Source organism: Anopheles funestus, chromosome 3RL (genome assembly GCF_943734845.2).
Source record: "Anopheles funestus chromosome 3RL, idAnoFuneDA-416_04, whole genome shotgun sequence".
Lineage (NCBI taxonomy): Eukaryota > Metazoa > Arthropoda > Insecta > Diptera > Culicidae > Anopheles > Anopheles funestus.
The window spans coordinates 57,615,401-57,639,637 of NC_064599.1; the positions used below are offsets into that span (position 1 = coordinate 57,615,401).

General features: G+C 41.7%; 4 protein-coding genes across 6 annotated transcripts in view; 3 read left to right on the forward strand and 1 right to left on the reverse strand.

The window, feature by feature from the left end:
• Positions 1-241: 241 nt before the first annotated feature.
• Positions 242-4,892, forward strand: LOC125772319 (chromosome transmission fidelity protein 8 homolog). Its single transcript, XM_049443891.1, has 4 exons — positions 242-395; positions 3,406-3,547; positions 3,630-4,486; positions 4,564-4,892. The coding sequence occupies exons 1-3, from the start codon at positions 376-378 to the stop codon at positions 3,969-3,971; spliced, it is 504 nt and encodes a 167-aa protein (XP_049299848.1). The 5' UTR covers positions 242-375; the 3' UTR covers positions 3,972-4,486; positions 4,564-4,892.
• On the forward strand, positions 517-3,262 carry LOC125772318 (general transcription and DNA repair factor IIH helicase subunit XPB). Its single transcript, XM_049443890.1, has 3 exons — positions 517-957; positions 1,032-1,441; positions 1,522-3,262. Exons 1-3 carry the CDS (start codon positions 572-574, stop codon positions 3,177-3,179), a joined length of 2,454 nt encoding a protein of 817 aa, XP_049299847.1. The 5' UTR covers positions 517-571; the 3' UTR covers positions 3,180-3,262.
• A 752-nt stretch (positions 4,893-5,644) lies between the features above and the next one.
• Positions 5,645-24,237, reverse strand: part of LOC125771578 (diacylglycerol lipase-beta-like) — a 32,914-nt gene continuing 14,321 nt past the window's right edge. For all 3 annotated transcript variants that reach the window (XM_049442330.1, XM_049442331.1, XM_049442329.1), the window contains exons 4-12: positions 12,046-12,143; positions 11,759-11,971; positions 11,356-11,468; positions 10,354-10,906; positions 10,155-10,278; positions 7,431-7,934; positions 7,200-7,358; positions 6,970-7,082; positions 5,645-6,900 (exon numbers count right to left, since the gene is read on the reverse strand). In XM_049442330.1, coding sequence (XP_049298287.1) covers positions 6,714-6,900; positions 6,970-7,082; positions 7,200-7,358; positions 7,431-7,934; positions 10,155-10,278; positions 10,354-10,906; positions 11,356-11,468; positions 11,759-11,971; positions 12,046-12,140 — 2,061 coding nt within the window. In that variant the 5' untranslated portion in view covers positions 12,141-12,143 and the 3' untranslated portion in view covers positions 5,645-6,713. The remainder of the gene's footprint in view (positions 6,901-6,969; positions 7,083-7,199; positions 7,359-7,430; positions 7,935-10,154; positions 10,279-10,353; positions 10,907-11,355; positions 11,469-11,758; positions 11,972-12,045; positions 12,144-24,237) is intronic.
• Positions 7,990-9,387, forward strand: LOC125771579 (uncharacterized). The gene is made up of 2 exons (XM_049442333.1): positions 7,990-8,213; positions 8,285-9,387. Exons 1-2 carry the CDS (start codon positions 8,138-8,140, stop codon positions 8,848-8,850), a joined length of 642 nt encoding a protein of 213 aa, XP_049298290.1. The 5' UTR covers positions 7,990-8,137; the 3' UTR covers positions 8,851-9,387.

Consider the following 24,237-nt stretch of genomic DNA (forward strand, 5'->3'; position numbering starts at 1 on the left):
ACATTCGCTGTCAAATGCTGTCACCCAACCAGGCAAATTCCCGGTGGCACACAAGTTGCCCAAAAAACGATTCGCACTCTGTGTTCGAACGACAGATAGCGTTTATTTAAAAAAAATCAATTAAATTGCAAATCTTGATGCAATTGAAGTCATTTAACAAATTAAATTGATCCTCATCTACCTAGTCGGTCATTTCAAAACCTTTTTTGTAATTGGGACAACTGCTGTGATGCGTGCCCTCTAGGAGAAAAACCAGAAAGCTCATTGAAAAACGCGCCAAACTTGTATTTCTTCAACACGTCGAACATAAGTGTGTTTATTGGTGTGCTATTTGCTGTTGATTTCGTGATATTATTGTAAAAAGGGCTTTTTGTAATGCCTATCTATGTGAAGAAGTAAGTAAAATGTACAAAAACGACTGGTAAGATGAGGGAGACGGGGATTTCTTTGGCTGGAAACAAACGTTGCTGGCAAAGATTATGAGCGCCTGTATTGATGCTGTCAAATTATGCTGTCAAGTGATGTATTGTTGACATACGCTAAATTCCTCACACTTGGTTGACCTAAAACGATGGGTCCGCCGAAAAAATCCTCCAAAAAGGATAAAAGTGGTTCCGGATCGAGCAGTGCTAGTGGTTTCGTGGAGAACAAATGGAACAAGAAGCGTCGGACGGAGGATGAAGCGTATGCCGCCTTCGCCGACGATGACGACAGCAATCTCGGCGAGAGTGACTTTGTGCCGGATGCAGCTACAAAAAACGCAGAAAAGAATGACGAAGCTATCATGGAGGATGAGTACGGAGCAAAGGACTATCGGACGCAGATGGAACTTAAGCCGGACAACGAATCGCGGCCACTGTGGGTTGCACCGAATGGGCACATTTTCCTGGAGTCGTTCTCCCCGGTGTACAAGCATGCTCATGACTTCCTGATTGCCATCTCGGAACCGGTTTGTCGGTAGGATGATGATCCGTCCAGTACGGCTATGTGTCTTAAGAGCTGCATAATGTAAAATCTTGTTAACGTTTCAGTCCAGAACACATCCACGAGTACAAGCTGACACCGTACAGTTTGTATGCTGCCGTCTCGGTCGGGCTGCAAACACACGATATCATCGAGTACTTGAAGCGCTTAAGCAAGACATCCATTCCAGAGGGTATCGTAGAGTTTATTCGCCTCTGTACGCTTTCGTACGGCAAGGTGAAGCTCGTGCTTAAGCACAATAAATATTTCGTGGAAAGTCCTCACCCGGAAGTGTTACAGAAGTTGCTCAAAGATCCGGTTATTCAGTCGTGTCGTTTACGCCGTACCGAGGAGGAAGGAGGGGACGGGTTCATCAAACAAACACTTGAGAAGGGAAAAGGAATAACTGCCTTCGGGCAGACGAAGTTACCTGCCGGGCAAACCACGTTACCTACCGGAGCAGCCACGACGGAGACAGGTAGGTGTCATCGAAAGGTGTAAACCTTCCTCTTATGAACAGACGAACGATTAATTGTTTTTTTCATCACCATACGTTAGATAAACTTGGCGAAGGTTTGGAAGTGGTCACCGAGGAAGCTCCCGTACCGGAAGATATCACAAACTTCTACGACAAGATGGACAACGAAGAGGAAGAAGAGGAAGCGAATCTAAATACGGTTTCATTCGAGGTAAACCAGGAAAAGATTGAAACACTACAGAAGCGTTGCATCGAGATTGAATTTCCATTGCTGGCAGAGTATGACTTCCGCAACGATACGATCAACGCGGACATAAACATTGATCTGAAACCAGCCGCAGTATTGCGCCCGTATCAGGAGAAAAGCCTTCGCAAGATGTTTGGCAACGGGCGTGCCCGATCAGGCGTTATTGTACTCCCGTGTGGTGCGGGCAAATCGTTGGTCGGTGTGACTGCTTGCTGTACGGTGCGCAAACGAGCCCTGGTGCTTTGTAACAGTGGCGTATCGGTGGAACAGTGGAAGCAACAGTTTAAGATGTGGTCTACCGCCGACGACAGCATGATATGTCGGTTCACGTCGGAAGCAAAGGATAAACCGATGGGTTGCGGTATACTCGTGACGACGTACTCCATGATTACGCACACTCAGAAACGCTCGTGGGAGGCGGAACAGACGATGCGTTGGTTGCAGGAACAGGAATGGGGCATCATGGTGCTCGACGAGGTACACACCATTCCGGCCAAAATGTTCCGTCGCGTGCTGACGATCGTGCAATCGCACTGTAAGCTCGGGCTGACCGCAACGTTGCTGCGCGAGGACGACAAGATAGCGGATCTAAACTTCCTGATCGGTCCCAAGCTGTACGAAGCGAACTGGTTGGAGTTACAGAAGCGTGGCTACATAGCGCGCGTCCAGTGTGCTGAGGTGTGGTGTCCGATGGCGCCGGAATTTTATCGCGAGTACTTGATCGCTAAAACGTCGAAAAAGATGCTGCTGTACGTGATGAATCCGGCCAAATTTCGAGCCTGCCAGTATCTTATTCGCTATCACGAAAAGCGTGGCGACAAAACGATCGTGTTCAGCGACAACGTGTTCGCGCTGAAGCATTACGCTATTAAGATGAACAAACCATACATTTATGGGCCAACGTCGCAAAACGAGCGTATACAGATATTGCAAAATTTTAAGTTCAATCCAAAGGTGAACACAATCTTCGTGTCGAAGGTGGCCGATACCAGTTTCGATTTGCCGGAAGCGAACGTGTTGATACAGATTTCATCGCACGGCGGTTCCCGCCGACAGGAGGCACAGCGTTTGGGGCGTATCCTGCGTGCGAAGAAAGGCGCCATTGCTGAGGAGTATAATGCGTTCTTCTATACGCTCGTATCTCAGGATACGCTTGAAATGGGCTACTCGCGCAAACGCCAGCGGTTCCTAGTGAACCAAGGCTACAGCTACAAGGTAATTACGCATCTGGCCGGCATGGATAGCGATCCGGATCTGTTTTACAAGACGCGCGAAGAGCAGGGCCAGCTGTTGCAGCAGGTACTGTCAGCGACGGATATGGACTGTGAGGATGAGCGCATGCCGGGCGACGGTACGGGAGTACCGAGACCGAGCGGATCGAAGCGAACCGGCGGGCTAAGCTCGATGGCCGGTGCGGACGATGCGATCTACTATGAGGCCCGAAAGAAATCTGCCCATCAGCATCCACTCTTTAAGAAGTTCCGCTGCTAGGATTAATTTCGATAACAAATGTTGTATATAGTTCTTCCTTTTTTCATAACATCTTAATAAAGATAATGCAAGATGTCTGGAAATTTTGTGTTTTTTGAGTCTTTTTGATGATAAGTTCAAGAGAAATAGTGATGATGTTGAGAAGTCCTCCGGAAATACGATTTTAATGCATTAGATTGATAAACAAACAAAATAAGCTTATAGTCTTTGTTTTCTTTACTTGAAGTCCTTCCAGAAATGGCGAGTATAACACCAATCTGGACGAATGGTGCATCGTGGAGTTACAGGGTGATCTCGATGTTCGTGGCGATCGCATAATGGATGGTCAGTTTATCGGCGATCTGCTATACAACAAATATGGTCAGCCGGTAGGTTCCGCTACTAGAATCCGACAATAACTACCGTTCCCTGACATTAAGGCATCATGCCATGTGTATATTTTCGCTTCAGATTTTAATCATTGGTCACCATATACTGCAAGGACGGTTGCAGAAAATCGACAAACCATTGCTGGTGGTGGAAAAGTGTGACTTACAGCGACGGGACGCGGGAGAGGATGAAACGATGCTAGACATTAGTCAGCTGACGGTCACCCAGAGCCAAGAACAGCACGATCTCGATTCAACGGCTCATTCGATCACTTCCAATCGAACCGTGCTCGATACGACCGTTGCCATCGAACACAAGGTGGTGCCGAAGGTGGAGTACCGAGTAAGAGCCGTGGTGCGTAACAAAGTGCTGTTTAAAGCACGTCCCAAACCTATCATTGCCAACGTTTCCAAAACAGTCTGAAATCATTTAGTGTAAGTTTTTATATAAAAAATATACATTTTTCTTTAATTCTCTTTAAACCACCACATATATCAGCATCGTTTGCTATGCGCATCGAATCTTTAATGGCATTATTACGCTTCTGAATATTCCGGTGATCACTTATCACAACACTACAATGATGCTGCATTAGTGCATCATTTCCGCCACCAATGTGTAGCAGGTGCTATACCGTGGTGAAGGTGTTTTTTTTTATCGTGTGATTCACCTTTTGCTCACCGGAAATGAAACATTTGTCACACAAGTGCGATGAAAAATGGACGTGTACCATACGAAGGTACACGATATCGATCTTCTATCCATGCTATAAAAGCTTCTTTCGCACTTGCGCTGAGTATCGTCCCATTTCAACAGTGATTCCGAACGGTTAAAACCACTGCATCTGTATTTAACATACATAAAGGCGAGTGTATAAAAAAATGAATAAAATTATCGGTTCATGTTTCCTGCTGTCTTTGGTGCTGCTGCTGGTGGTGGTGAGTAGAATGTTTAAATTCACAATATCCTAGCACTTTCTAACCAAGCGGCTTCATTTCATGTTTGTAACATTTAGAATTATGCCTCCGCCGAGCATAAGAAACCGGATGATAAGCTTACGCGAATTGATAATGTGGAGGGGGAGATGATTAAACCGCTGAATGACATTCTTGGCGAGCTGGAAGGATTGAGAATTCGAAGAGCTGCTCAGGGAGGCGGTGGTGGTGGACAAGGTGGACAGGGTGGCCAAGGAGGACGCCGTGGACCACCAGATGGTGGGCAAGGACAGCGTGGCGGACAGGGTGGACAGGGCAGTGGAGAAAATTAATCTCAAAAGCTGACAGCACGCGGTTGCGGTGATTCCGCAAGCCTTCCAAATATAGTCTTCCTACAATAGCATTGAAACGATCTGGTTCTGATTGTATGGTTGCAATAATTGAAAAGAATTTCTGCAATTTGATAAACCGAAAGAAGAGGTACAATTTTCATGACGAGAGCCTTTCCATGCAAGGAGTCGATCATGTTGAGCATCTTTCGCACGATCGCGAGCAGTTATGACTTGTGTCGTGGATGCGTACGTGAGTACTGAAATTACTGATTTTTGTATGATTCTAGTTTTGGAAAAGAGCACATCTTAGTGCGTAACTTCATATTGAAGCTATTTTCACTGGCGATCGGACTTTCAATTTCTGGATAGCCTTCTTGTCTGTACATCAAGCGCTATGTACCATCAATAATTAAAAGAATCTATCAATGATCTTCTGCAATCTAAGGACCGCTGTTACCTTCTTGAAGCTATTGCGACGGGAATTGTATTCATGTCATCAGTGGTCTAGATCGGAAGATGAGATCTTCCCCATCTTCTATGACCAGATTAAAGAAATATGTTGAAACATCTGTTTTTTTTTTCTTTCAAATATTTTGGAGAACCGCTTTTCGGATTGCTTCAGATAGTCTTATCGATGGATCTGCAGAGTAAGTCCGGAATATTTTAATAGCGAAATACCGTTTTATCCTTCTAGACATTGTCGACACGCTTATATCTTTTGTATACGCTGCGGATGCACTTCCTTACTTTTTACATAACGTTCAAGATTTGTCTCGAATGTAGCTGCCTGTTCGGATGTTCCTACCAAACTGCATTGATACCAGTAATATACACAAGAGAAGGTATTTATCTGTATATTAAAAAAAACTACATACACTCACACAGAGGACGGTCTCGTAATCCGGTATTCATTATTGCTAATTAACCTTTGTCTTTCAGTTTCGAAACGTGATAAACCTAACAGACACAGCTCCGGACGTTCGAAAATTATTTATAACCAAAAAAAAAAAAAAGGAAAAGGAATGAAACATCTTCTACAAACAACCAAACCATCATAAGTTAATAAATATTTCGCGCTCTTAGGGAACAAGAAAAACACAGTTCGCAATTTGCCTTCCGTGTGTTTTGCTGTTTTGTTTTTCATCTCATAATTTATCTAACATTGCTGCGCTTTTATCACAACCGAAAACATGCGTGAGTTTGGTGGTTTGGTTTTTGGTGATGGTATAGGGGGTTCCACTTTACATTTTTTTTTACCATTTTTTCCAATCATAAAAACAGAAAAAAGAACGACATAACGCTACGTGGTGGAAGATCACTCCGCTTGATTTTGCTTATATCTTACACAAAAGAAAAATCACTATCAGCATGGTGCTAGCTAGTAAATGTACCTGGCCGGTTCATCTGCGTCTGGAATGGATGGACAGATGGAATCCGACATACCAACTTAAACAAACACAATGGAACTATAATACATTTTAATAAAATGGGGAATGTGTTTCAATTTGGCTGCTATTCTCGCTGGAATGCTCTTTGTCATACGCTTATAGTCAACTTAGTTTAGGACATGGGCATGAGGACGGGTGTAATAGTAATATCATCTTAGGTGGTTTCATACGTAAGGTTCCCCTTTCGCGCTGACCGTCAAAACGCGGAAGTGTACCGGAATGTTTGTGGCGAAAGCGAAACCCGTCCACTAACAACACCGGCAATACATGTGGAATATGGATATGATGATCCCGGGTGTACGTGTGCGTGTGTGTGTGATTGTTCGCTCCGTTTGTACAGACGCCAAAACAACCGACTTTTAGGCAAGATCAATTTTACATAAGGCACTTTTGTTTTCCAATTTCCAATCTGCGCACGTTTCGCTGCGGAACGGCGAAACCGTGGGGCGTTCATATTTCCTGCAACGACAGCACGGAACCGTTGTGCGTTTTCTGATCCTCCAGGATGGTGGTGAGCGTTTTGAAAACGTTATCGGGCAGATGGTCCAGCAGCATGCGTGGCATCACCTTCAGCTCGGTGAAGTCTTCCGCCGTTGCCCATCGCATCTCGTACATTGGACCACCGCTGTTCGATTTCCTGGACGTATTAATAGAAGGATTAGTAAAAATTTAACCAGCAAGATGTGTAGCAGCCGCGCATACATACTTTTCCAGTTCCGTTTTCTTTCGGCGTACGATATGCAGTATACGGCCACCGGTGTAGAGGCGCGTTTTGGCAAAGCGCCGCAAAGATATTTCACTTGATAGTAAACCGCCCTCCTGCAATGAATTGGCAAACAAACAGTTCATTTACTAAAAAATTCTAAAGGACCATTAACAGTTCTCCTTTTCGTTATTTAAGGATATTTGAATTGAACTGCAAAAAGTTTTTCTTACCGCAGTGGCGACCGTTTGAATCGGTCGTTCACCGGAAAGCAGTGGACTTTGGGCGGCGGCTTTTTTCGTAATTTCCGTCACATCGTGCCAGGTCGTTTCCAGATCCCTCGATGGCACTCCGAACAGGGCGTACCCGAAGCCGTTCAACATGATGCGCCACTGCAAAAAAAGCGAAAAGTAAATTAACAAAAATGAATTTCTAATCCTAAAGAGCCATAAGCCTACTCTCACCTTTGGCAGCTTGCACGCCCTTATCGTCTCGATGACGCTCGTGCGCAAATTCTCGATCGAATCTACACCGAGCCGCATCACGAAATCATCCCCCACACCTATCGTGAAGGCGAAACTCTCCGTAAAGCGGGCGGCTTCGCGGCTCAACAGTCCCGCCGGTGTGGCGAACGCGTACACGCGCAGATCTGGAAAGCGGCTGCGCAGTTTGGCCGCTAGCAGGATCGAAACGCCTGCCCCCAGACTGTGGCCGGTCAGCACAAGCGTGTAGTCCGGGTAGGTGGCACAGATCCGTTCCAGTATGTTGCCCTCGCGCAACCGCTTCAGCATACAGTCCACACCGGCCACCATTCCGCGATGGGCGGATGTGTCGGGTGGCATGCCGGGTGCGTCAAAGCGTTCCGCATTAGCGACCAGATCCGTGAACACGTCCCGCATCGAAAGGCTGCCCCGGATAGCGATGACGATGCTTTTCGTACTGTGGTCCGCCATTATGCAGAATGGTAACTGGTTGGAAAAACGGGTGAAGTTAGACAAGTTAGACTCATTTCATAGCGGGGAACATAAAATTAAGTGTTGGAATTTTAATTAAAAAAGTGTAAAGTATGCAAACGAAGAGACGAACCTTCATATATAAGCAATCTGAGTCGTTTAAAGCTAGGAAAAAGTATTGTTCCTTAAGTGTTTAACAGTGCACACTGCCGGAAAATATGGAGATTCGTTTTTTCTACCTTCTTTTCGGTTTAACTTTAACTTGCTGTCTTATTTCTTGCACTCGAGCTGATAGTAAGTAACTATTAGTTTACCATAAAGTTTTTGCTGATCACATCTGTTTTCTCGTAACTCCTCAAATTTAGATTTCATGGTAATTTCGAAACGCTACAGCAACAATTCCTACTCTTGCTTCGTCCGTCACACTAAAGCTGGACTCGAGTATCGTTTAACCTACAACGTATGCATCCTGGAGCCGACAGTCACCAATAGTACTGAGCCTAGTGAACAAATGAGCTTACAGTGTCTGTACTACGAATGCACCATAACTGCCTCCCAACTCATTTCCGACGATGGCCAGTTGGGATGTGTCCGATACGTATATCCATTACCCAGTTCCTATCCACCATTGTTCGAACGTATCAGCGTTTATCGACGGAACTGGTCGGATGCAAAATTTCAAACCAAACCCACTCATGACCGTGAACATTTGCGTACGAAGCGCGATTTTAGTTGGGTGACGTTTCTGGAAAAGATCTCCTTCATGGGTCGACATCAGAGTACTGTGAGTAAGCAGAATGAGGCGTACTTTCATTACAATTACATGAACAAACCGGGAGGTTCGCTATCACCGACGGCTGCGCCTGGTTCTACCTCATCACCGCAGACGGTACCATCAACAACCGGCGAACCGTTACTGATTGAAACATAGCTCAAACCGTTCAAAGGATCACGTGGAGTTGATCTTGTTGTACATTATTTGGGCATTGAAACAAAACCGTTCCCCGTCTGTAACTGTTAGTGGTTTTGTGATGTTATGTGGTTAATAAAACTTTTGAGAAGAATCGTTCATATCACGGATTTATGAGTCTCCAAAGTCACCCCAAGAATCGCCCAAGCTTCACAAAACTTCCAAGATTTAAGTATCGTAAAAGACGCATCGATCTCTAAAGATATCGACATTTATCTATGTTTAAGAAAATGTCTGGTGACTATACAAATACCCAGATTTCGACGAGATAATTTTACTCTTTTCTCTACTGGAAATGTTTGACCAAATCCAAAACCACACATTTTGGAAAACGTCTAATCGCCTCCGCCTGTTCTATCGAGGATTCTCCAGGACTTGAATGTCTCCCAACAGCCACGAAAGGGAACGCAAAAGATCAGTTTTAAATCGTGATCACAATACAAAAAATACCACAAAACAAAGCTACATTTTGTTACGCTACACCTAAAAACAATCACACTGACGGCCTTCCAAATGGTACGCAAAAAAAACAAACGCATTAGCCTCAAAATGTCATGCCGCCGGAACTTTTCTAATCTAAATGGGAAGAACCACAGGAATGGTGTTGCATTTCACACACCTACATGACACTTGTCGGCCACACTCGAATTGAAACAGTGTGATAAGCAACAATTCGTATCCAGCAAAGAAAGCACAAACGAACTCATTTGATCGTTTTGTAGCGGCAACTTCTCGTAAACTAGCTGTCGTCGGAAAACCGGTCCCGGTTTGGTTATCAGCAGACCGGAACTATGGAGTTTCCCGTGCGTGGCGTATAAAGCGATCATGCCTTTATGGGCCAGCCAGTTAGTCAGTTGTGAAGTCATTCGTATTCGTACCGTGCAATCGTAACTTTGCTTCGTAAATATGAAGTTCACCACTTTTGGATGGTGTTTGGCAACGTTGATGATGCTGGCAATGCAGATGACAGTCATCTCCGGCACACCGCTGCAGTGTGACGATCCCGAAGGAAATCCGGAAGCAACGTACGGGAAACTACAATCAATTCCACCACCCGGCAGTGGTAAGTGTGGTCATCAGGACGGACGCCACAGACAGGATTTGTTACTAATTCCTTTTTTTATTTTAGATTCCGTCCTGTTGGCAGACGAACCAGTGAAGTTTGTTCCTTCCAAAACGCAACAGGACGTACTGAAGTCAACAAATTCCAAATTCCTGGGTGTAGATAAAAGCTCCGAGGAGTCGTAAAAGGGGAATCTTCTTACCTCAAATACGTGGTTTTTGAACGAAGCATGCAGTACATCTTCACTTCGCAGGCGGGACGTATGCCGTACACCGGCCAGATGACATAGGCAGCAGTTGTCATCGATTATAATCTGGGGTTTTCGCCTAAAATAAAAACCAGAAAAAAGCATACAATATTATTGAGTTTCGCACCACTAATTCGCTTTGTTGGCAAATTACCGGAAGCACGCACAGCACGTCATCTTCGGTATTAGTCGATAAGGGCCGGTGCAGCAGTTCAGATAGCATACCATCGGCCAACCGTACGCAGCGAGCGCAAAGCGCAGGAAATGTCGCGCATTCTTGATCGTCATCCAGGCGGGTGAGGTGGCAAAGACGCGCGTAATGTCGGTCGAGTAGCGTGGCCCATCGTCGTTCAGCATGCGTATTCGGCGCATTTCACGCGTTTCACGCTTCTGCCGAACACGCAACAACACGCAACCGGCCACAATGTCCGACGGGACGAGATCGGTACCGCGGAACAGAGCGCTCAGCAGACTGGCGACCTGTGTGAATGCTTCGTGCCCAAACTCGTCTCGTCGCAGGCAGCAGAAGGCCCACCGAAACCGTCGGAACCACAGCTTCGATACCTTCCGATGGATGGCTGACTCTGTCGGACCGTTGTCGTTCGTATCCCGGCCATTCTTGTATTTGGCCGACCCGAGTGGATCGAATACGATGGCCAGGCCGAATATTATCAGCGCAAACACTACCCAGTTGAATAGGACGATTGCTAGGAGAACATTTTCGTATTGAAACATATTGAATATTTAATGTAAATGAAGAATAGGAATTTTTGCAACTAAATTACATTTAAAGAAAACTAAATACTTAAAGAAAAAGCATTCATAAATTCGCCATTGAAATGTGTTCTTAGTGGGTACGCCTGATAGTATGCAATTATTTATTTTCTTTTTAACCAAAACCAATACCAAAATTTCCATAAATGCAAGATTTTTAATGTTAAGTTGACTAAACTGGCATAAAAAACAGTTTATGCTATTCATTACCACTTCTTTGTTAATGTAATTAAATTAGTGATTGCATACTTTCAGGCGAATACATTTGTATGGCGAATTTCGACGATAGCAATCGTTTGATTTACGCTAATTAATTTACTAAACACAATTCCATCCAACGATGGTAATATAATTAAACACTTGGATGTTCATATTAACATACCTTCGATCACAGTTCGGGATACTTTATCGTTGCTTTTACACTCAAACGTTCCACAGAACGCCCACATGGTGCCCAGCACATTTAGGCCCGTTTCCGGTAGTATTAATAGTATTCTGTAAGTAAAGTTACGAATGCATTAATCTATTAGAAAGAATTGTAAAAAGTGAAAACAAAAAACAAAATGAAAAATAATATTTTTGGGGGAAATACAACACTGTAGCCAAAGTAATTTAGCAATATTTTAGAACTTGGTTTACTGCTATTGCTTCCTTGTAATTAGTTTTTAAAAGTTATAGCCACATTAACATTTAAGTAAAGTAACAATTTTTGTTGTTGCATTTTGTATGAATAATTAAAATAAATGCAATCAGGGGAAAACATTCAACTGTTAAATTGTACTCACTTTATTACCAGCAGTGGTGCGACCAGCCGGCGCTTATGCACCTCGGTGATGCTGCCCTGGGCGCTGCGGTTGACTAAGATGACGAGTAGAACTATATTTACACTAATTAACACTATGGTCCCTACCAGATAGATCCGTACCGGGAGTGCATCCTCACCGCACTCCTCGGTCACGTTCCAGTAGGTGGACGTTACGCAGGAAATCAGCCCGAGCCTGCAAGTTGGGTTGGAAAATTGCACTTTATCCGCACGGTCCCTGGGCGTTGCAAGACGGGTGAGGGTACTTACCATACGATCCGGAAGCAGATTTCGAACACGCACGGAAACACGAGGTCGTCCGAGGCGGCTAACCATTTCCGGCCAAACAGACGCAATGCCGGCATGACCTGTGGTTAGTAGACGTGGAAAGTAGTGACGGTAGTGGATGAGTAAACAGGGTAAACGGACAAGTATGGTGAGAAAATTTATTGCACAATCATTGCAAAACGGACGACCCATGAGATGGGAGGGAAATGAGTAAAACTGATTGTTTGCACAGATGTTAAGGGCAAGATTATTCTTACAACGTACTGTGATAGTTGTCGAAGAGCCACACTGAAACTAACCCTTCGATGATATACATAGTTGCCGAATTAAGCTTTCCAATTTATTATTTGTGCTGTATTTAATTTGCATTTTATTCAATTCATAATGTTTCACTACAAATAATTTATTTGCAAATGACGCAAAAATGTAGCTTTGAATACTAATGGTCAATATCGTGGAAAGCCATTCGTCAAGAACGTAATCGAAGAAGTAATTGAAAATAATTACCTCTGAAGACACTGAGCTAAGTTACTAAAAACGGTAGTAAAAGCGGTGACGATTTGTAAAAGATGATTTTTAGGATTTTGTCAAGATCAGGGAAATCTAATGAATGTTGGATATTTTTGCTTAGGACCAAGGCTATGAAAAATTTTCGCCTATATTTGCCCAATGGCAAGAAACTGGTCTATGAACTTTTTTTTTTAAATAATAATTGGATGATGACCATTTGAATGTAAAACGTTGAAAAATATCCATCATCAAATTAATTTGCCGGAATGGAAAAAGCCTCATTTGTTCTTAAAAACAAAATTGGATGCTTGAAGGTTGGTCCATAGACTTGACTCCTATTTAGAGAACAGTAATATACTCTCTTGTGTTTTAGTGGCCTGTCAACAAAATAAATATGCTATGGTCTAATCATCGTCAATTCTTATTCTTCTTTAGCATGTAATAATTTTCTATGATTAGACATTTGTGTTGTGTTACTATAGAATATAGCTTCGCTCAATATGTGCCCTTTAAGGGTTAGCTAGAACTTTTTACATTTTAATCTACGTAGAATCCTCAAGACGCCTCTTTCACCACACAATTTAGTTGCAGTGGCTGCTGTTTACTGCAATTAGATGGAAACATTCATTCATCTCCTAAAACGGGAAGATGCGGGCACTCGCACCAATAAACTAACAAACGGCCAATGCATATTTATACCATCCGCCGCCCAAGCGAACTTTCAAGTGCTGTTTGTTCTAGAACCAGCGCCAAAGCCACTCTACAAACACAAACGAAATCACTAAAGCAGCAGCAAAACAAAAAAAAATATGAAGATGCGCACGCTAATAATCGAACCGTGTATATCTCCGATCGTAGATCGCATTTTTAACTCCAGCACTTCATTGAGCAATTTGCAGGGACTCGAACCAAAAAAAAAGAAGCAACTAGAATGTATTGAACTTCCAGCACAGCCGGGCTGAATGCTTTAATTAAAACCTCACCCTGGGCGGATACATGCGAGGCCATTGCAGTGGTTGCATAATTGGAATTTATGGCGTAACGTTTCGCTTTGCCCTTCGGTCATCGTTCCATTTCGTAGGGAGTGGGTTTTTAATTGAAACGGGTTGAGGGTCCGTCGGCCGGGAATGTTTTCGGAAGCGAGATTCGCACAACACAAGCAAATGCTTCCACGCCAACGCGTTCTCGTTGCACACTATCGATCGTTCCGCGGTGATAGGTGATAATTAATCCAACCGATTGGCTCTAGCAAAAAAAAGCAAAAGCGTATTTAGCGGAAGAAAAAAATAGTTCGTGTCGCGAGAACCCAATTGAAGGTCCCAATTGATATAGGAAGCGAACAAACGCGTCTGTTTACTGCTCTAAAGGAGAATATTGAGAAAAGTGGTTAATTTTTCATCGGAGTACATCGGAGTTTTATGAGTGTTTTATGCTACAAGATATTAAATATTTAATTGATCTTATTGGTCAAGGCCGGTTTATGATCTCGTACGATTTTGCCATAGTGTTCTCTTATTACTCTCCTCTTATTCTCGGTCTTGTCCACTTCCTTATTGCGGGTCTGCGTTCCTTATTTCAGGGATCATCCGAGAGGAATGTGAAGAGATCAGAAGGCAATCTACTTATAGTCTTGCGTTTAATGGCAGAAAGATTAAATGAACCTATGCACACCGTGTGTATGAGACCAGATTAAGGAGTGAGATTTATAAAGTTGAATTCTTGTCGCAACCTTGAATACCTGCGCAATTGCCTGTGATTATTTACCCATGCAAACTTTATAGCTTTATATGGTGACAAATTAGATTAAGAAAATAGGAATTTTAATTCACATTTTCAAAGATTGCCTTCTCGTCAGTTACAAAACCTTCGTAAGGCATGTCTTCTAACTATAGCAAACTTCTCAAACTTACGCGCTTTAAACATAGAAAACGTACTAAAACCCTCACACAAGTTTGTATAAAAGCATCAAGCACGAGAAGGATTAAAGTAGCAATGAAAACTTATTGCTCGTAAAAAAAACTTCTAAGCTAAAAAAAAGAAAAGGAAAAAAGAAAAACTCATCAAATCCGATACGCTTCAGTGATAAACGACTTCCACTTTTTCGCCTTCGCTCGCTTCTACATATTTTCCTGCGACACTTCTATAGCAGGACGTTACATTGCTTACCAATGTTTCGGTTTTGTATGCTTTCTACCAGATGAAAGCAAAAATAAAATGCAATAAGTAAAAACGTACAACCCACACGACCCATCTCGACCATCGGAGAGACGAAATAAATCATTCGCTTCCAAATGTCGTATCGTCCAGATATACAACCGACTGAATAGCGTTCCAAATGTGTGGGAAGAAGATATATACATGTGTTCGTGTGTGTGTGTTTGTGGTGTGTTTGTGTGAAGAAGAAGTGTCCGCGACAGTGCTGACTTTTGTGCGACTTTGTGCAGAACCGCGAATGTCCTTGAATGTCCGCCCGACTCGCAAGTCGGTATAACCTTCCGGCGGTAAGCGCAAGCACGGAGGCTGTAATTCACACTAAGCGCACTTTTGCGATACTAGCAAACGGGCAGGAAGTGTCACGGTCAAAAGCTCATGCTAGTACCCGACCCGCCCAACGTGATCACCGTGCAAAGAAGGCAGGGATAAGAAGCATGGCAAGAAATAAAGACGCGCTGCACGACGGTTGAAAGGGCGTTGGTCAGAAAGGTCGTCGGGCTAGTGTAGAAGCAATAAACAATCGAACGGAAGTGGACAACAGTGATGCCATGGGTTTGGTGGTGGGTGGAGGAGGAATGCAAAATCAAAACGGCATGCAAGTTCGATGAAATTATATGCTGCCGGCCGTATACAGGTTACCTTAACCTTTACCCTGTCTTTTTTTCTTTTCTTAACACCTGCATTGAACTTTTAAACCATGCTAATGCTATTAACACTTAGTGGGGGTAGCATTGCAAATACGAATAGATTAATGGAAAGAACTGTGAATAATTAAAATGCAAGTTTTAATGTAAAACTGCATAACTTAGTAGAAGTTTAAACAGTGTTTGTAACGCCTAAAAGTATGCAATCGACCTGACATTCGAGTGTTTCAAGCTACGAGCCAGTGGATTGAGCAACATTTTGCTTTAAGCTTTTGAGGGGCGTATGATGGACAAACAAACGAACTAAAAACTCGTATCTAAAGGTATTCAGGGGTATTAAAACTCTTTAAACTTTGAAGCGACTCGGAAAAATGTCAAAGCTCTTCGTTTAGAGCATAAAAAAGCGATTGAAAACCAACTTTTGCATACTTCCGGGGGCAAATGTGTTGGGACACAACAATTTCTAAGCTTATGCAACTATAACTCTAACTGCAAAATGGAAAGAATGCTAAATGGCACTCTAATCCGTTTCTCTTTCATTCCATCGCCCATTACACCCCAGGTAGGCCTTACCACGTTTCCCCTTTATAGCATCATCTCCGCACCACACCTAGGTGGCCACGTGTGTACCAAGCAAGGATTGCGGCCAGCTTCAAGTGCTGCTCGGGCACTATTGACTTATCGAACTCCGTTCACTCGGTAGTGCAGCTGTTGTTACCGGCCGTCCGTTGCCAAGGACAAGGTGGCTTACAATGGGTGACCCGAACGGTCTAGGGTTTCCACCGTCTTGCCCGGGCTCGGTTGATTATTAATTTAGCGACGCACAAGATTATTGGTCTCCTTAGACTTTTTGCCCTTCTACGCTTCCACTACACCTCACAATAGCTCCACAGAAGGGGAAGGAAAATTTTCTCATCTCCTCAATCGATGATGCCCGATATGGCCGTGAAGCTTAATAATGGGCAGCCACACAGTGTACAGTCAATTATTATATCTTTCTGTTGTTGATTTTTTTTTTCGTTTTGCCATTTTTTGCTACATCCCGCTTCGTCCGGGCCGCCAGGTCTGTAGCAAAACACGTGCAAGTCTTTCGACTCAACGTGCTCAACAAGTGTAATATAATGAAGGGGGAAAAAACTGAAAAACTGAAAGTAGGAACGTGTTCCGGTAAGCACATTGTGAACGTTACACGGTTCTTTTGGGTTCGATTGGTCGATAATTTTTTTTGTTGCTACATTGTTGTTTTATTCAGAATAGAAAAGCAAAATTATAGACAAAACACTTGAGAGATTGTGGATGTTATATGTCAGAAGGGAAGATGATACCCACCAAGAAATAAGTATAAACTTTAACAAGGAACCACTTTAGTGAGCTTCAAACATGGACGCCCATTCCACAAGATTACCAGAATAGAAGAGTTCGCACTACTAAGACAGATGTTCCCCAAAAATAAAATAAAAAAAATAAAAAAATGCAATTCGTTAAAAAAATTTTACGGAGAGCGAGAGAAAGTTCCCTTGAAAGGATGCTTAAAACTGTGTAAAACTGTGTTGTATGTAAAATGTAAACAGCCAACGACCTTGACAGCATTTATTGCTGTTGCAAAAGTGATTGCTACCTTAGGAGACGATCATAAAGAGAAGGCTTATGCTATCTTTTGTGCTGCTGAAACATTTACCTTTTGCCGTGCGAAACCACCTTTCAATTGTACATAATAATGAAAGAAACAAAAAAAAAACCATTAAAAAAGTAAAACTTTTAAGGAGGATTCCATTTCCGACGTCTTACGCAATGCAATTAAGCAAAAGAGTTTTGTTTCAAAAATAAACAAAAAGAAGTTTAGTGTGTTAAAAATTCGATAAACCTTTCGTACCATCGCATGTCTATGAAAAAAAGGAAAAATAGTGTACCTGATGAAGAAAACAGGCCATCACGCTGTACGACCAGATAATGATCATGCGGCGTACAACCCTTGTAACTCCTTGTAGCGAGTTCGTTTATAAATCATACATTAGCCTCGTCCACAATTGCTCTCCATAACTGAAGCTACATTCAATAATTGATGAAATTTTTATTGTAAGAAGGAAATCGCTCCGCCCTGTCCTTCACAAAACGTACGTCGAAAAGCTTCAATGAGGTAAAACGCAAGGTCCGTTTGCGCAACAACACACTCGGATACGATCGGATGCTTCGCCGTTATTGATCTTCAGCAGAGCACACGAAACTAGGCTGGGGGCATGTGTGAGGATTGTTTGATGAACTCTTAAATGTAAACCCATTAAATAAAGATGGTATTTCCATCGTTCAAAAATTTCTAACTGTATGTTGTTGTTTGAAAGAACAAGTTAATTTTTTTCAACGCAGATGGAAAAAAAATTCTTCCCTGTTAAAACAAGGATTAGAGGGGAAAACAAACAAGATTTATGAAAGCATCTACACAATAAGATTGTAAAAATATATTCATGGCTTGAGGAACAAAAAAAAAATCATGAATATCTTAAAGAAAATCTAAAAAAAATATCTTTTTTAAGCTATTTCAAATTTTTTACAGTTGCTAATAATATTTTTAAATAACCAGAAAGTTTTAATGTACCAAAAATCTAACTTCTGCGTAAAAGTGAACGCAATACGTCAGTGATATGTCTAAGATAATAAACGATGTCAATTAGCATCGTCGCTTGCTTGAAACTTGAAATTGAAGCGCCACATTATCAGTCCCTCGGTGTCTATTTCGACCAAAAGTGTAGAAGTCCAAATTTAGACAACGCACTTAGCTTTCCGAGAAACACTTAATTTAAATAATTGTGTAGGTAGACCTTCCGTTTTTGCCTTCTGCATTGCGTTTCTTCACACAATTGAGGTCAGCAAAGGGAATGACAAGATGATGGCAACGAGGACGCTAAATGTGCTCTTTGTATTTACATCTCTACCCAAAAAGGCACGAAATAAATCAGGTTTTATTTTTTTATTTTATAAAATTAATTTCATCCTAATGCTTCCAGGAAACGTAACTTGTTGTTCGGTTCGCAACGTTGTTACAGATCGTCCGTAAGAGAGCAGGACCTCTGCCGCGGGTCAAACATTAGGTGACTTTTGTGTGCATGAAAAAAGGGCACAATTTAAAGCGTGTTGGCAGTATTTTGCATCACATCCACCGAGTATCACGTGTAAATTGAAACCAGCTTAAGTAAGGCAACTTAAACGACAGCTTAAACGGTTGCCATCAAACTGGTTGAAATTATTCCGTTTGAAAGCAGCGAACTTTACGACCTTACCGAACATGGCTAAAAAACAAAAAGAGCCAACCACACGCTAAACCGGGGGCTGGGATTAATGAGGAATATGAAGAAGATAAGGTATACGGTCGGTTAAAAAAGGTCCAAAGTCTGTGAGCTTCTTATCCAATAATTCATCCAACGTCAGACATGGACGACATTTTTAGTTTCATTTTTTTCGTTGTTGTTTGCTGATCGTACTGCGAAGAAAACGAATTGCATTACCGCAACACTGGCTTAGCTCGCGGGGGGAGGGATGACAAAAAAACCATCCCTCAAAAGTACAACTGGTCGGCTCATTAGGGGTGGGCAAAGCTCGCCATGGAAGCCATTTTAGCCGGTACGTAAATGCGTTTGATAGCCGCCGGTCTAGACGGAATGAAAATTAGTTTTGCTTCATTTGCAACACAGCTTCTTGAAGCAAAACATGCTCCGTAGCTTAAGTTCTTGACCAGGGTCGGGAAAATAGAGTGACGGTGTAACATGAATTGCTTTTAGAGTTTTACCTTTGTAATTTAATTTGCGAATAAAAAGTAAATGGTTTCATTTGAAAAGGTGAATTATATTTATTTCAACCAGTAACATTGTTGCTATACGAATTTACTCAGACGTTTGGTTTATGCATCTGTGTTTATGCATACAGTGACGTCAAGAATTGAAACTCAATAAAATGTCTCAATATTAAAATTTTTTTGTTAGAAAATTTATAAGGCACTGTAATCGCTCGATGGACTGTCGGTAAAGCTTTTTTTTTGGTTTTATTTCGCTTAATTTTGCTATAGCTTGTTAGTTAGTCCTGCGAAGTCAGTACTGCGGATTGGATTTAGTAGATATTCCAGATTTTACTATATCTAATCCTTTGCAATTTGAAAAGAATCCAACAATGGGTGCAACTTTATCATTGCATCGCAAAAACTGTTTTTTTTGCTTGTTAAGAACGGCCAGACCGTATTAAGATTTCTTTTACCACGTAGCAGGATAGTCCGGATGGGATTTGAACCCCAGTCCTGCTGTGTGAACCGGCGTCGTTAAACACATACACCACCGGGCCGGCCCCCATCACAAAAAAAACATTTTTAATATAATGATTTCAAATTACTTTAATATAGTTTTAACTTATTTTTAAAATACTATTTGTAAGTGAAACGGCACACAATTCCTGTATACGAGCGCACATCGTTGAAACAGTGGAGGCTTCGAAGAATGGAAATGTGTATGTTTGTCAGTAGCAGAAGAAACCCTTTCTTCCTACCATGCACACTCACCAACACGGTGGTAATGGGCTCCTTTCCTAAGTAATTCATTGTCACATCATCGAACCAAGGGACATTGGTTTTAAAGCAGTTTCCTACTAATCGCAACAATATTGTTTTATGTTATTAAAAAAAGCCTATTAAAAAGTGCGTACATTTTGCATGCCATAAATGTAAGAACGGATTTGATCGTGCGGAGCAAAGAGTTGTTTTTTACGAGGTTTTGGCATTCGTCTCGCAGGGAGAAGCGAAGTGTGTGTGGAAGAACAAGATGCGAAAGATACGATCGGGCCACCTGCTTCGCTAATTATAGTTGTGTAGGTGTGTCGTGATAACGAAGCAGGGGAGATAATGAGCAAAGGAGAAATGGTGATCAGTAGCGATCGGGCATCAATACGTATGAGTCATGGGAAAAAAAAACTTTCGGTAAGCGGCGTCCTTTCTTTGTGCATAGAACATATTGAAAGCGTTGTTTTTTGGTGCACAAAAAGTGTTGTTCTTTCTTTGAGGATACAAAAAAGGTTAATATATAAATTCAGGTGTTAATATGACGATAAAAAGTTAAGTTTTGTTTCGCACGTGTTTCGCAAATTGTTCAAACCCAAGCGTAGGCTTGTTAGGAAGTGTAAGTGAAAGAAAAATGGCGCTGTGTGAAAGTGAAGCGGGCCAAAAATCAGCAACAGTATTGGCTTTAGAAAAATTTGAAAATTTGATTTGATATTGATCATGATTAAGTGATAACAAGCTTTGTTACATATGGAGCTAATGTACGTTCTTGAGTTCTTATTCCGACGTAAAAGTTATCATGCGTTTGATGAACGCTAACGCCGTATGGTACGTGTGTGTTAGTGAAAGGAAATTTTAAATCAGTGCGTGCACTATGCGTGTACTAAGCTGGCAAATGATTTGTATTGGTGTTGTGCAGGGCATTTTGTCATAAAACCATACCATAGACAAGAGGTGATGCAGGCTTCGGCAAGTTAATAAAATATGAAATTAATAAAAAAACAAATTCTTGCGATTCATGTTGTGGAAAGTGCACTAAAAAAAGGAAGTGTTGTGTTGTTTATTAGTGAAAAAATTAATTAATCAATTAAAATGTGGCGATTATAGGCGAGTGCTGTGTTTTAAATATGCCAAAGCGCATGTTAGGGTATTTGTGCCTTTTTGCACAGAAAAAAGGAAAAATTATTTGTTTTTTAATGAAGAAAAGTTATGTCCATTTTTAAATAAGCTTTTTGGTTATTGCGTGAATTTGTGTTTTAAAAATGTGGCCATTTTGGGCGAGTGTTTTAAAAGTGCCAAAGGGCATTGAAGTGTGTGTTTGTGTATGCCTTTGTCCACAGAAAAAAGGAAGTGTTTTTTCGTGAAAAAAAAGTTATTTCAATTTCTAAATGAGCTTATTGCTTATGTGTGATCGCGTGAATGTGTTTGTTGAAAAATGTGGCCATGTTAGGCGAGTGTTGTGTTCTAAAAGTGCTAAAGGGCATTGGAGTGTATGTATGTGTGCGGAGAAAAAAAGTGTGTTGGTTATTTTTGGTGAAAAAAAAGTTATTTCAATTTCTAAAATAGCTTTTTGGCTATTGCGTGAATTTGTGTTTTAAAAATGTGGCCATTTTAGGCGAATGTTGTGTTCTAAAAGTGCCAAAGGGCATTGGAGTGTATGTATGTGTGCCTTTGTGCGGAGAAAAAAGTGTGTTGGTTATATTTTGATGAAAAAAAGTTATGCCAATTGCTAAATAAACCTATTGTTTATTGCGTGATTTCGTGATTTGCTTATTGCGTGAAAAAGGTTGCCATTGTGGTGTTTTAAATATGCCAAAGCGCGTTGAAGTGTGTATGTGAAAAAAAAAGAAAAATGTTAAAGGTGTAAAAGGAAAGTGGTCGCGAAGAAGCAGTTTTATCTTCCGAAGTGAATCGTTTTTCTTTAGTTCAAAAAAAGTGAAGTGTCCTGCGTATAAACTGTCGTCTACAACCGGGTAAGTAAACCACATTTTATCAGAAATAAATGTATAAGATTTTTATTAGAAGCAATAGATAGGACAGTTTCTGGCAGCCGTAATTTTATAATATTAGGTTCAAAAAACAGGGGTTCAACGGGCTTGATCTGCGTTGAAACGAAGTTTAATTTCGTTTATAGAAAAAAAGCTTTTAAGGATATCACATAAAAGCCATCAACAGTTTAACGCCACATTACTCGCAGTGCTCTTTCATAACAGCACTGACTCAGGGTCGCTTCTTGTGACGTTATTTGAGAGAATGTAAAGAAGCAGAGAAAAAAAATCTTTCCACAAACCAGTACCAATCACCGGGACTCCCGGTGTCATGATTGAACTCACCTGAAGTACATTGAATATTCAATCACACTGTCCGGAAGCTGCAGTGAAGTTTATCGAATCCTCGATCTCGTTTCGATCGAACGTGGCTTCTCGTGTGCAACGGGAGAATTTAAAACTTTTACACACCCACACGCCATGGTGTGGAAATGATGGTTTCAGTGGAAGTTTTTGCGTGTGCTAAAGCTTTCAGCATGCTTTGGAAAGTTTCATCCCCCCCCCCCCCCCTCCCCCAAGGAACGGGTAAATGTAAATGAAAATAAATCACTCGAATGGCTTTATTCATCGGGCAACGGAGGGTTACCCTTGCGACACGTGTGTCGTACGATTTTGAATCTGTAATGTGAACCTGTTGAGTGTGTCGTTTCGGTGGAATGGAAACATGACTCAGGATAACAGTTTTAATGGAAATTAATCCCGGGTGGTTTGTTTGTTGGGGTCTTCCCGCTTGAAGTAAATTTCCAGTAGTCGATCAGTTAATTTTTGCTGCTCTTCGTGTAACGATTAATCGTAACAAGACGTCTTCATGAATAGTTATTGACTTTCAAATTTATTATAGTTCTTGATTATAGTAGAGAACATTTTAAATAATTTTATGAAAGATTTACCAGCTTACATTCAATATTTCGTCTACAAATGACAACCCAATAAACATTTGTTATGCTTTTTTTTTAACTTAAATTCTTATTGATGTTTTAGTCGTCCTTTAGAACACCCTACATTTAGAGTTGTTTTATTAACACTTTTATAAAAAAATAAAATGCAATGATTTTAGAAGTATAATAATATAATACTCTATCATTTTTCTTGTTTCTAGCCTTCGCTTTTCGCTTTTCGTTTTATACTGTTTTTTTATAATCTTTATATTTCTGTTTTTGTCCACTCTCTTCATCCTGGATAGTCATCCGTAAACAGCCAAAATGTAATGAACCGTTTGTGTTAAGATTTTGTATTCACATCCGGTGTTTAATTTCGTTTGTTTCGCCTTTTTTGTCTTTTGTTTGTTGTTAACATTGTACAGAATAAATCATTTTACTATTTACCAAAAAGGGTCATATAAAAATACTTTTTACTTGAAACATTCCTGCTCGAAACAGCTTTATCCTACGCAACAAATTCAAGCATGATAAAAGAATAAAAATCACACCGAATAAACTTTAAAAAATAAGCAGCGAATGAAGGAGAACAGAAGATAACATTGACCGTTACGAAACTAATCAAATAACCTATCCGGACTGAAAGCATTTGGAAAACTATTCCAAACATTCCAACGTACAAAGATGGCCAAAAAGAACAACCAACACACGAACCAGCAGACGAAAACCGAAACAACAAAGCATGGTGTAAATGATGGGACTACGGTAAAGCTTGGCATACGTGATGGTGACTTTTGCGACGGTACTTCCGTGCCCACGACTTCGTCGCCTCCGCGCGCGTGTGTGTGTGCTTCGCATGCGAAAGCAAATTTGCCGGAGGTTTGACGTCAATTCGCACCGCAACACGAACGGTCGCGGGCGTTGCCTTTGCCCCGGTAATGGGCGCGCTTGTCTCTGTGTCGGTATATTTGGTAAAGGAGAATCCACCGAAACAACCGGTCACAAGGGCTTCCCGAAAGCTCGGCAAGCCGAGATGACTGACGCGGTGACTGAAAGCGGTAAGTCATCGTGCATTAGTTCCAGCGGGCTTCACACCGGGGCAAATTATCCGACAATAATTCGCATACTGGCTTGGGTCGTAGTTTTAGGTGTAGGTTGGACGAAAATAAAACAATAAATGATTAAAGTGATGATGCAGCCTGTAGCGAGTTCGAGGGCAGCTTCTCCTAGATTATTCCGCAAGGTAGGGTTTCTGCCGTCGAGTGCCAGGCAACATGATGCACACGTACCAAAGGGGCACATCACAAAACGTAGGTCAGGTGGGGGGAGATGAGGGACCTCAGTGC

What these genes read in the sequence shown, in the direction of transcription:
- LOC125772319 (XM_049443891.1), top strand. Translation starts at nt 376, where the DNA reads ATGCCTATCTATGTGAAGAA. An exon ending in ATGCCTATCTATGTGAAGAA is followed by an intron (nt 396 to 3,405) that starts GTAAGTAAAATG and finishes CTTTACTTGAAG; the next exon opens with TCCTTCCAGAAATGGCGAGT. An exon ending in ACAACAAATATGGTCAGCCG is followed by an intron (nt 3,548 to 3,629) that starts GTAGGTTCCGCT and finishes TTTTCGCTTCAG; the next exon opens with ATTTTAATCATTGGTCACCA.
- LOC125772318 (XM_049443890.1), top strand. Translation starts at nt 572, where the DNA reads ATGGGTCCGCCGAAAAAATCCTCCAAAAAGGATAAAAGTGGTTCCGGA. An exon ending in ATCTCGGAACCGGTTTGTCG is followed by an intron (nt 958 to 1,031) that starts GTAGGATGATGA and finishes TTAACGTTTCAG; the next exon opens with TCCAGAACACATCCACGAGT. An exon ending in AGCAGCCACGACGGAGACAG is followed by an intron (nt 1,442 to 1,521) that starts GTAGGTGTCATC and finishes ACCATACGTTAG; the next exon opens with ATAAACTTGGCGAAGGTTTG.
- LOC125771579 (XM_049442333.1), top strand. Translation starts at nt 8,138, where the DNA reads ATGGAGATTCGTTTTTTCTACCTTCTTTTCGGTTTAACTTTAACTTGC. An exon ending in TTCTTGCACTCGAGCTGATA is followed by an intron (nt 8,214 to 8,284) that starts GTAAGTAACTAT and finishes CCTCAAATTTAG; the next exon opens with ATTTCATGGTAATTTCGAAA.